At 50.1% G+C, this 12,646-nt stretch overlaps 1 protein-coding gene across 1 annotated transcript; it reads right to left on the reverse strand.

Moving 5' to 3' along the window:
- Nucleotides 1–10,637: 10,637 nt before the first annotated feature.
- On the reverse strand, nt 10,638–11,207 carry LOC104990759 (ubiquitin-conjugating enzyme E2 variant 1-like). The gene is made up of 2 exons (XM_010843074.1): nt 11,001–11,207; nt 10,638–10,875 (listed from the first exon to the last, which is right to left on the reverse strand). Exons 1-2 carry the CDS (start codon nt 11,168–11,170, stop codon nt 10,638–10,640), a joined length of 408 nt encoding a protein of 135 aa, XP_010841376.1. The 5' UTR covers nt 11,171–11,207.
- Between the last annotated feature and the right edge of the window lie 1,439 nt (nt 11,208–12,646).

The raw sequence follows: 12,646 nt of genomic DNA on the forward strand, positions 1-12,646 counted from the left end.
GAAACCTTCCTAGATCAATTACAGTTTTAGGAGTGCATTGGTGTTCTCGTCAAAAAACAAATCAGAAGTTAAGAAGGGACATCCATACATCATTTCATAAGGGTTTAATAATGACGGCCATTTGGGGCTGCACGCGCCCTCGTGAGGGTTACGGGCAGCATGTGGAGCCACTTATCATGTGCTTCTTGACTTAGTTTGGCCAGAGCTCTTTTAAGAGTCTGGTTGGCCCGCTCTACCTTCCCTGAGGCTTGAGGCCTCGTGGATGAGTGGGAGTAGTATTTGAATCCTAAACATGTGGCCAACTTCTGGGATATCATGGCCACAGATGATGGCCCACTGTGGCTCTGAGTGATCAAGGCAGCCGAAACCTCGGTGCTGTCTCCTTTAGCAGGGCTTTACAGACTTCTGTCGCTCTCTCTGTCCTACTGGGAATGCTTCAGACCATCCTGTGTCAGCAAAGATTAGCACATGAGAAAATCCTTGGGTCTTGCCTGGCTGTACATCCACCTGCTGGTCCTCACCTGGGTATGATCCCTGATGCTGGACAGGTTTAATTAGGGGAGGTGGCAAGGGTCTGGCTTTGGAGTGGTTTCTTAGGTATCACAGTTCCGTGTGGTCTGCCCAATATCTTCAGCCACTGGAGGTGGTAGAGAATGGGCTTGAACAAGGTTTCCAGGTGATCTCTTCCAAAATGGGTACTTTTGTGTAAAGAGTTAATAATTTTCCAGACTTGAGAGTCAGGGAGTGTTATTTGCACCTCGTCCGTCTGGAACCACCCGTGTGACCCCATCTCCCAGCCCCGCTCGGCACACAGGAGTGTTCCCCTGGGGTATTACTTGGAGTCAGGGTTTCCTTGGGGAAAAGCGGGCAGATGGCAGTGATGCGGGAGCTGCTCTAGCAGCTCATTTTGCCTCCTGGTTAGTTTTCCTGTTCCCTTGGGCCTCCTTTTCTTCTCTCTCTCGGTGACCCTTGCATAGATGACAGCTACTTGAGCAGGAAGTTTGGCTGCCTCCAGGAGCCTGAGAATGAGCTCTTTGTGTTTAGTAAGAGAGCTTCGGGCACTGAGTGCTCCCGCTTCTCCCAGGCACGCAGGATGAGGAAAGCACGCTTAGGGTCTGTGTAGATCCTCTGTCCTTCCCGAAGTCCAGAGCTCTCCTCAGGGCAAAAAGTTCAGTTTTCCGGGCCGAGGTGCCTGGGGGCGGAGATCGACTTTCCCTGGTTTCTTCCAGGCTCACTGAGGCGTGTCCTGCCTTCCTCTCCTCTCTCCACAAAAGCACTGCCATCTGCGCAGCCTTCCTCCTCGGGGTCGGAGAAGGGTGTCTCAGGCAGGCCAGGGTGAGGAGCGTCATTTGCTTATGGCTTGCATGCATTGCTGGTCCAAAGAGGAAGTATGGGGATCTGGAGTCAATGCGGCTGGATTTAAAGTCTGACACCCTTAACCACACTTCTGGAGTGTCAGGGAGGAGGGCATGGTGTTGGCTGGTCCTTGCCCCTGTCGCTCACTGTGCCTTTTAGTCTCCAAGACTGCTCGCACCCGGTGACGTGTATACACTGTGGCGGGCTGACCCAGGGTCAGCGTTAACCACAAGAGCGATGCCCTGCTGCCTGGCCGCAGGGGGCCACCCTCTGGCTACCTGGTCTAGTTGCTTAGAGAGGTAAGCCATGGGTTGTAGTACAGGCACACACCCTCCTCTGCCCCCATCCACATTTGTCCTAACATCCCGAGAGCAGTTCCTACTCTCTCAGAGACATACAGCCTGAAAGGCTTTTCCATGTTGGGAGGCCTACACCTCCCGAGTTCAGGAGCTGGGATGCCAGCCTCTTCCAGGGCATTAAAGGCAAGCTTGCAGGTCTCATCCCAGTTAAGTGGCCCTTCTTCTTTCCCTCTTAATTTTTCATGTAGGGGTTGGGCCAGATTCCCATAACCAGGAATCCAGGTCCAGGAAAACCCAGTCATTCCTAAAAATGCCCTAAGCTGTTTCCTTGTTTGGGGATAGGTGGTATTTAAGACGAGGGTTTGGGGGTCGAGCATTCTTTTCCCCTCTGTAATTATAAATCCACAGTGTCTTACTTGGGTTAAACTAATCCAAGCTTTCTTAGGGGATACTCAATATCTCTTTGCATAGAGAACATTTAAGGTTTTAATTGTATCCATTTGAGAGCTGGTAAAATCTGTGCTATGAGCAAGTCACCTGCCCATTGTGTTATTGTCTGCAAGGAGGTCCAACCAGTCCATCCTAAAGGAGATCAGTCCTGGGTGTTCACTGGAAGGACTGATGCTAAAGCTGAAATTCCAGTACTTTGGCCACCTCATGCAAAGAGTTGACTCATTGGAAAAGACCCTGATGCTGGGAGGGATTGGGGGCAGGAGGAGAAGGGGATGACAGAGGATGAGATGGCTGGATGGTATCACCGACTTGATGGATGTGAGTTTGAGTGAACTCTTAGTTGGTGATGGACAGGGAGGCCTGGCATGCTGCAATTCATGGGGTCGCAAAGAGTCAGACACAACTGAGCGGCTGAACTGAACTGAAGGTTAACTCTCTTAGTTTTTTCCCCAAGGACATTCCGAAAATATGAGGGCTATCTCAAAACCCCTGTGTTAGTTGAGTCCAGCAAACTCGTATGGCCTCCCTGGTCCCTGGGTCCCTCCACTCAAAGGCAAAGATCTCTGGGGATGCGGGATGGAGAGGAATGCACAAGAAAGCGTCTGTCGGGTCCAGGATTCAAGTACTTAGCAGTTCCTGGGACCTGGGATAGGAGGGTATGTGGGTTCAGGACTATGGGGTGGATGGCAACCACAGCCTCATTGACTGCTCCTAGGTCCTGCATGCATCGATAAGATCCACCCAGTTTCTTAACAGGCAGGACTGTGTGAAACAGGGAGACTCACAGGCAAATACGATTCCAGTATCCTGGTCCGTGGTAACTAGCGGTCTAAAGCCGTCAAGAGCTTCTGGTTTTAAGGTCTTTTCCAGGGGTAGGAAGCACTTGGCCTCAGGAGAATCTCTACTGGTGAAATATTTACGGCTGGCCGGGGGCAGGAGACGCCCCACACCTGGGTTTGACCTCATCTGAGAAAGGTAGGGACTCTCCCTCTTCTACGTCTGACTGCAAGTGTTCAGACGCCAGACAAAGGAAATTATTTGTTTCTAACTTCCCCAGGTCACTGTGGTCTGGAGGTGGCAAAGCAGGCCTCTCCCAGTGGGGAGCAGGGCCACTGGGGACGCACAAGGAGGGGTGGGTCCCTGGCCAGTCGCCCACCGTATAATGGAGGGGCTTTGGGGTTCTCCATCTATCCCATCGCCATTTTAGTCAGGGAGTCTAAGGTCCTGATCAGAAAGGAAGAACAGAGAAGGCAGCCCCCGTATCCTTGCCTTCTCTTTGCACAGTCACCCAAGGGTCGAGAGGAGTGATCTGGAGCTCACCATTCTCGGGGGCTTCTCGAGCCACTGGGCACCGTCAGTCCCAGTCGCCAGGACTAACACAGCAGGTGCAGGGGTCTCCACACACCTCCCCTTAGGGCGATATGGACTCTCCCCTTTCCAGTGCCCGTCCTCTTTGCAGTAGGCACTCTGGGGATGGATCCTTAAGATTCTTTTTCTTTCTCACTTTTCCTGTGACTCGCATAGTAGTAGGGTGAACCAAGGCTGAGATTTTAGTGTGTTGGCTAAGGCTTAGATCTGCTTCTGTGTCTTAGATCTGATCTCTTATCTTGGACCCTCCTGTTCTTTCCAGCTTCTCTTTCCTCCCTTTCGGCTTTCTCCTCCAGGTCCCTACCCAAAACCGTCCTATTTGCCTCCTCTGCCAACTCAGAGACTGGCGTCTCTGGTCCTTTTTCTAGTTTTTGCGATTTTCTCCTTATATCCCAGGCTGCCTGGGTTATGAAGGAATGGGCTAACAAGACTCTACTTAATACTTTTTAGGTCTTCCTGCCGAAGAATTGATGCTTTTGAACTGTGGTGTTAGAGAAGACTCTTGAGCATCCCTTGGACAGCAAGGAGATCCAACCAGTCCATCCTAAAGGAAATCAGTCCTGAATACTCATTAGAAGGACTGATGCTGAAGCTGAAGCTCCAATCCTTTGGCCACCTGATGTGAAGAACTGATTCATTGGAAAAGACCCCATGCTGGGAAAGATTGAAGGCAGAAGGAGAGGGGGACAACAGAGGATGGGATGGTTGGATGGCATCACTGACTCGATGGACATGAGTATGAGCAAGCTTCGGGAAGCCTGGCGTGCTGCAGTCCATGGGGTCACAAAGAGTTGGACACGACTTAACTGAACTGAATTAAGGTCTGCCTGGGTAAAATTTTTAAAGACCACTGTGAGCCTTTCCAAAAAAGGACTGGATTTTCACTCTCGCCCTGTATAACTTCTTTTTTCTTACTATAATCAACGCCCTTCTGGACGCCCAGGCCATTCCCTGTAGCAGGTAAGCAGTGAGGTGTCTTAGGGACCCTCTCCTTGCCCTTGCGTTGGGATCCCAATCCAGCTCCGTAGAGGCGACTGCCTCTTCTGCCAGGGCCAGACTGGCATCTGCACACTGTCACCAGTTCAGCTGCTTTTCTAGCCTGATCTAGGATTCTAGCTTTTTCTTCATCATTACAACACTGGGTGAGAATGACCATTACATCCCTCCAGGTGAGGGAGAAGTTGAGACTAAGACGCTTGAATCTGTCCCTAAAGTTTTGGGGGTTTTCAGAATATGAACCCAGTCGCTCCCTACACTGCATAGTATGTTGCATAGAAAAGGGAACGTGAACTTGCATGGCTCCCCTTCCCCGTCTGGTAGCTCTCTTAGGAGACAGATTTTGTCGGAGAGTAATCTTTCCTTCTGTGGTGGGCAAAGCTTACTACCTGATTGTAATCCCATAGGGGAAAGGGGCGTAGGGAAGCGGAGCTGGGGTGACCCTACGGGACTTTCCCTCAGTCTCCTGACTTCCAGGGCTGCCTGAACTTCCCTTTCCCTGTTCTCTCTGTCCAAGCTGAGGGGGTCAGGAGAAGGGCAAGGGGGTCCTTGGCTTCGGACCTCGCCAAAAGAACTTTGAAAAAGCCTTTGTTGCGGTCTCTGAGCTTGCATTGTCTCCTTTTCTGGGAATCCTGGTAGAGGGCCATAAAGGCCTGGACATTGGGAACCTCCTTTTATTTACCCTCGAGTTTGCAGTATAGACTGAGCTACAAAATGGTGTTAAATCCCAGTCCCCCTGACTGGGGCCATTTCCCCCTCCTCCCAGGAAGTGAGTAGGCCAGTGTCAAGTATAATGTTTCGTATGTTTTCTTCTTTTTAGTCCATTCAGGTGGTATCCTTCCCAGTGGCCCCAAAGACAACCCAGTGGGGTGTGTAAAGGGAAGCTGGGCTCGTTTCCCATTTCGATGGTGGTCTAGCCTATGTCCTGTCACCAGGGGACCAGTATGGGGGGGACGCGCCTGTGTCTGACTTGAGGCTGTAAGCTCTCTCCTGGTCCCAGATTGCTTGATGGTACATGTGCCAAAGGAAATGCTCAGTGGTGAGCACAATCGGTGGGGATCTAGGGCTTGTCCCGAAAGGCTAATGAACCCCTAGGCGTATGTCTAGGGTATTAACTTTCCCCCAAGACCAGGTGAGACTGTGCTGAGCCTTGTCAGTCACTTCCACTTGGAAGCACTCAGCCAAACGAACAATCAAGTGACTGAATTGATAGAAACAGGGCGCCTGATGGAGGGAAAATCGCCTGATTTCCTCCCTGAGGACGGAAAGCACGGCTGACGGGTAAGAGACGCAGTCTCTCAGAAAATCTCTCATGAAGACTCAGAACTTCAGACGCCTGATGGAGGCGTTCCATTGCCTGATTTTCTCCCTGAGAACGGAAAGCACAGCTGACGGGTAAGAGACGCAGTCTCTCAGAAAATCTCTCACGAAGACTCAGAACTTCAGACCCAAATGTTGATTGAGTAAATGGAAATACTTTGGGTCTTCAAAGGGAGGGAAAGAGGCCCGGTTAAGTAAGAAGGAAGGAGACAGAGGAAAAAGGGGCTAGGGTTAGGAGAGAGAGGGAAAAAGGGGTGTCTTTACAGACATCTCCTGCCACCTGCAGACGCCCGGCATTATGGGGCTTTACCCGGAGCTTCCAGCAAAGGGAGGATTGGAGCTCGGCCCTACCAGTAACCAGAAACCAGACTGGAACCAGAACCAGAATTTGAGTTCTGTGCCAGCCAGAGGTGACCAGGCGCCAGCCCTCAGCTCAGGCTGAGCCCCTTCTACCAGACTCCTGCGTCCAGTGCCAGGGACAAGGGGAAAAGTAGGGTCGCAGGCGTTGAACAGGAGGATGAGAGAAACAAAGGCATCCCCGAAGTCGCTTGCTTCTACCCGGTTAGGGCATCCAGACAGCCGTCTGTGTCGGGAAGAGGCCAGGGACCAGAGTCCTGGTTGCGGCTGCTGGGTCTGGTTCCTCAGCAGGCAAGCTGGCCTTTGAGTGCCCTGAGGAGCTGGGACATCAGTCGCAGTAAAAAGGGGTCCCTTCATGGTTGCCAGTTGCTGCAGGAAAGGCGACCCCTTCCTGGGCTTAACAGTGGCTCTTGTCTAGCGCTCGGAATGAAGTTGTTCGGGGAGACGTGCTGACAAAGGCAGAGACTTGACTGGAAGATGGGCGCCTGGCGGGAGGGGACAGTCGGGACCATGGAGGACCGCCCTGCCGCATGGCTGCAGTCTTGGGTTTTATGGTGACGGGGTTCGTTTCTGGGCTGTCTTTGGCCAATCACTCTGTCTCAGGGTCCTTCCTGGGGGAACACACACTGCTCAAGACGGATGTCAGCAAGAAGGACTCTGGGAGGTGGTGGGACATGTGCGGTCCCTTTTCACCTGTCCTGAATCTTCTGGTTGGTGGTGCTTGTTAGTTCCGTGTTCTTTACTAGGATCTCCTGTCATAAAATAACTCACGCAAATGGTTACTATGGTGCCTGGCCAATACGAAGGGCTTTAATCGACGTGCTTTCTGTAACATTTATGCTGACGAGAGATAATGAAGCCCGTCAGGACTCTGTGGGCTCCTGGGCATGAAACCCTTTCTGTGTCCCCGGCTACGTGACCTTCCCTGAATTCAAAAGGGCAAGGTTGGACAGTTGCTAATCAGGGAAGAGAGGGGACTCAGAGAGCAGCAGTGTAGCCTGGTGTCAGGGTCCGGGTTCAGGGGTGCACAGCAGTGTCTTTGAGCTCCTTACAGAACTCAAACCCCCAACAAATGAAGATGTTAGCCTGACAAGCATCCTTCTTTCCAGAGAGCATTGCAGTTTGGTAACCCTGAGAACCAGAGATGCTCATCAGGGGACCACCTGAGGCCAGGTTAAAGGAGGCTAGCCCTACACATACCCTGGCCCTCCGCACAGCCGCACCCTTGATCCACTGCTACAAAACTGCCTCGGGGTCAGGACACAAGGTTTTGAGGGCACAGTCCTGCTGTGTCCCCCTTTGCCTGATCAGGCAATAAAGCTATTCTTTTCTACTTCACCAAAAACTCTATTTCTGAGATTCAATTCAGCACCAGTGTACAGAGGCCCAGTTTTCAGCATCAGTATTTTTGGTGGCAAAACCTGCTCCCCTTTAGTTTGAAGAAGAAAATACTTGTTGGGGATTTTCCGTGGCTCTGCCCCTCCAAAGCCTGGAGTTCGCAGGGGGAAAGGCTGGGGTGTCCCCTGAGCACTTTCCATCCCGCCCGCCTTCCTCTCCCTGCCTGGGGCTGACTCGTCAATACCTGGAGTCTCTCTCTTTTAAAAAGGCCCAAGGGTTACTAGGATGAGTATGATTTTCACATCACCAGCTCCACAATGGCACAATCTGGAACAAAGCTCTCTCTTCCCAGAGATTTTCCAGGAAAAACCCAGGACTCTCCAGGAGCAGAGACTGGGGGGTGTTTGAGGGAGAAAGGAGAGGAAGGCGGGGACCCTCTGGTCAGTGGTCAGTTCGGTGGCGGTGGCACAGGCTCTTCCTTCCTTCCTCCCTCCTCCTCCTGCTCGGCTCCCGGCTGGACACCAGGAGGCTCTCCCTTGCCTTGCCCTCAGGCTTTGCTAAGGAGGAGGCCCTGCCTGGCAGCAGGGCTGGAGGACAGTCATTCGCATGCCCTCCCCCGCCCCCACCCCAGGATTCCCAGGAAATGGGAGCAGCTCCCCCAGAGCAGGAAGAGGAGACTTTAAAAAGAAAAACAACCCTTTGGCTGACATAGCATTTGACTGAGTCATCACACCAGATGGACCCAGAACAGTGAAAAATGTGGTCAACATAATCAACTCCCCACAATCAAATCTGCCGGTGCTGGGGCAGCAGACAGACCTTGGGAATGGAACAGGAGCACCCAGCACAGAGGGTGCTCTTGCATGGGGCGCCGATGAACTGGAATCTGAAACACACAAAACACCACAGGAACTCGGTGACTCCCTCCTGACCTCGGGGATAGCTGGTGAAGGAAAAAGCGGAGGCCCAAATTTGCGTCACCTGTGCTAAAGTCCACGCGCGCAAACCTCGCCTCCTACTCGACTGCAGTTCAGCCTTCCCCAGAATGTCCTAGGATTCCCTGGTCAGCACCGAGGAGGTGATGTGTCCTGTGGGTGCCCTCCATCCCTGGAAGATGAGGGACATCCGGCTGTTCCTCTCCCCTCCCCCCGCCCTCAAGAGGAGCCATCCCGCCCCAGTAGCCTTGCTTTCTTCAGCTAGTGATCTCCTTGCCCCATCTTCCTTCCTGTAAAATGTCCCACTTTGTGCTGCTCCTCTGAGCACCCTGGTGCTTGCTGGATGAGAGGCTGCCAATTCATTAATTACCAAATAAAGTGGTTCAGTTCAGTTCAGTCGCTCGGTCGTGTCCGACTCTTTGCAACCCATGGACTGCGGCACTCCAGGCCTCCCTGTCCATCACCAACTCCAGGAGTTTATTCAGATTCATGTCCATCGAGTCAGTAATGCCATCCAACCATCTTATCCTCTGTCATCCCCTTCTCCTCCTGCCTTCAATCTTTCCCAGCACCAGGGTCTTTTCAAATGAGTCAGCTCTTTGCATCAGGTGGCCAAAGGATTGGAGCTTCAGCTTCAGCATCAGTCCTTCCAATGAATATTCAGGACTGATTTCCTTTAGGATGGACTGGTTGGATCTCCTTGCAGTCCAAGGGACTCTTAAGAGTCTTCTCTAACACCACAGTTCAAAAGCATCAATTCTTAGGTGCTTAGCTTTCTTTATAGTCCAACTTTCACATCCATACATGATTTTGTAAAGTGGTTAGAGCTTCAGATTTACTCAGTTAAATTTTGTTTTTTACATAACTAAGATTTAGAATCCAGACAAAAGGTGAATAAATTTGACTGCATAAACAGTTTTCAAAGTTGCATGACAAACACTCGTATAAACACTTGTACAAAGTACAAGTACTTGACAAATTAGGAGCAAATATTCAGAGCATACACTCAGAAAAGGTGCTTGTAACCCTGATGTGCCAAGAAGTCCGAAAGATGAGCAGGTAGATGGAGAAAATACACGAACAGACAGTTTATACTAAAAAATCCTAAACATATGAAAAAACATTGAAATCACTCATTAATAGAGCAATGCAATTAATATAAGACCAAGGTCTCACTTCTTACCTCTCAAAGTGGCAAAAAATTTAAAACTATGATAGCTCAGTTGGTAGAGAATCCGCCTGCAATTTTGGAGACCCTGGTTCAATTCCTGGATCGGGAAGATCTGCTGGAGAAGGGATAGGCTACCCACTTCAGTATTCTTGGGCTTCCCTTGTGGCTCAGCGGGTAAAGGTCCGCCTGCAATGTGGGAGACCTGTGTTTGATCCCTGGGTTGGGAAAATCCCCTGGAGAAGGGAACAGCTACCCCCTCCAGTATTCTGGCCTGGAGAATTCCATGGACTGTATAGTCCATGGGGTCTCAAAAAGTCAGACATGACTGAGCGACTTTCACTTTATGACTGGCTCTGTTGTTGAAACTGCCGAGAAACCAGCATCCTCATACAGCCCTGGGGAACCCCAAATGGTAAATCCTGAAATGGAATTGGGTCAGACAAAAATGTGTATGCACTCTCCTTTGACCAATAGCTCTGTTTTTAGGAACCTACCCTGAAGGTGGCTTTACAGGGGGTGCAGTGGTAGAGAATCTGCCTGCTAATGCAGGAGATGCAAGAGACATGGGTTTGATCCCTGGGTCTGGAAGATCCCCTGGAGAAGGGAATGGCAACCCATGCCTGTATTCTTGCCTGGGAAATTCCATGGACAGAGGAGCCTGGAGGGCCACAGTCCATGGGGTCGCAAAGAGCTGGACACGACTGAGCACACACACATACCCTGAAGATGCGCTTCAAACAACGGGAAACAGATATGCAAAAAGGATTCACTGCAGACTTGTTTGTAACCACAAAACATTAGGAACAACCTAAATGCCTACACTTCTGAGAGCGGCGTGCAGGCCCTGAAGAAAAAGGAGGAAGGTCACTCCAAGTGGGTGGTGTCACTTCCACGCACTATGTTAAGAGGAGAAGCACCGAGAGTCACCTATAGCAGTTCCTTTCTTTCTTTCTTTTTATAGCACAACTTATATATTTCACATGGACAAAAATTCGTAAGATAAACTGCCTTTGAATGGGAGCTTTCTTTCCAGTACTTTGAGGTCTACAAGACGAATCTAGAGAATTTACCACGTGGAAAATGAAGACTGCTTAAATCGGATGGGGGCAGGGGAGGCCTGTGGTTTTTCTTTTGGGTTGAGCTGTAACACTGTCCTTCAGGTGGCTGAGGGAGTTTCATATTTGCTTTAGACATCATGAGGCGCCGAAGCTCTCGCAGGACAGCTTCGGTGCTACACGAATTCTGCCGTTTCGCCAGCACTGGCACGGCTCTTGGGTCCAGCAGTCCGTTAGAACTATTAGCTCCGTTCATGTTAATGTTTGTTACAAGTCTTACAAAGGGGGTGCTTCTGGGTATTTAGGTCCACATTCTATTTTAAGGCTGTATATTCAGTTTTCATAAATTGTTCTTGGAGGCCCAGTTACCACCCCCGTCCATCTTGTAGGTGTCATGTCTTCGTCATCTTCTAGACTGCAGCTAACTGTGCCATCTCCTACTCCTTTCTGGCCTTCTTCGAGTTCTGCCAACAGTCGGAAATTGCGAGGGACTTTTACTCCCGAGCCCATGGTGGCTGCCATCTGGCGTCGCTGTCGCTCAAAGGCCGGCCCTTTCTTCACCCCCTCCCAGTTCCTTTCGTTTAAGAAGGAAGATGACATGTGTCTGCTCATTTGTGGAAAAGAGACACAGGGCAGAGTAGGGAAAGCTTGCCACATCTCGTGGAAAGAGGAAGTTGACAGGAAGCCACAGGCTCCCGGCAGAAAGGGCTGTGTGTGAGTGTGGCACCTGGACTTCCCTCTAGCTGTGTGACAAATATGTAAATCTGTGTGGGTAAAACTGGGAAAGGTCAGTTTTCATTCCAATCCCAAAGAATGGCAATGCCAAAAAATGCTCAAACTACTGCACAGTTGCACTCATCTCACACGCTAGCAAAATAATGCTCAAAATTCTCCAAGCCAGGCTTCAATAGTACATGAACTGACAACTTCCAGATGTTCAAGCTGGATTTAGAAAAGGCAGAGGAACCAGAGATCAAATTGCCAACATCCACTGGATCACAGAAAAAGCAAGAGAACTGCAGGAGAACATCTGCTTCACTGACTACACTAAAATCTTTGACTGTGTGGATCACAACAAACTGCGGAAAATTCTTCAAGACCACCTGACCTGCCTCCTGAGAAATCTGTGTGCAGGTCAAGAAGCAACAGTTAGAAACGGACATGGAACAACGAACTGGTTCCAAACCAGGAAAGGAGTACATCAAGGCTGCATGCTGTCACCCTGCTTATCTAACTTATATGCAGAGTACGTCATGTGAAATGCCGGGCTGGATGAAGCACAAGCTGGAATCAAGATTGTCGGGAGAAATATCAGTAACCTCAGATGTGCAGATGACACCACCCTTATGGCAGAAAGCAAAGGAGAGCTAAAGAGCATCTTGATGAAAGTGAAAGGGGAGAGTGAAAAGGCTGGCTTAAAATTCAACATTCAAAAAACTAATATCGTGGATCCACTTCTATCACTTCATGGCAAATAGATGGGGAAAAAATGGAAACAGTGAGAGACTTTATTTTCTTGGGCTCCAAAATCACTGCAGATGGTGACTGCAGCCATGAAATTAAAAGATGCTTGCTCCTTGGGAAAAAAGCTGTGACAAATTTAGACAGCATATTAAAGATCAGAGGCATCACTTTGCTGACAAAAGGCTGTGTAATCAAAGCTATGGTTTTTCCAGTAGTCATGTATGGATGTGAGAGTTGGACTATAAAGTTGAGCGCCAAAGAACTGATGCTTCTGAACTGTGGTGTTAGAGAAGACTCTTGAGAGTCTCTTGGACAGCAGAGAGATCAAACCAGTCAATCCTAAAGGAAATCAGTCCTGAATATTTACTGGAAGGACTGATGGTGAAGCTGAAGTTCTAGTACTTTGGCCACCTGATGGGAAGAACTAACTCACTGGAAAAGACCCTGATGCCAGGAAAGACTGAAGGCAGGAGGAGAAGGAGATGACAGAGGATGAGATGGTTGGATGGCATCACCGACTCAATGGAACTGAGT

The sequence above is a fragment of the Bison bison genome, unplaced genomic scaffold (genome assembly GCF_000754665.1).
Source record: "Bison bison bison isolate TAMUID 2011002044 unplaced genomic scaffold, Bison_UMD1.0 scf7180017847402, whole genome shotgun sequence".
Classification (NCBI taxonomy): Eukaryota; Metazoa; Chordata; class Mammalia; order Artiodactyla; family Bovidae; genus Bison; species Bison bison.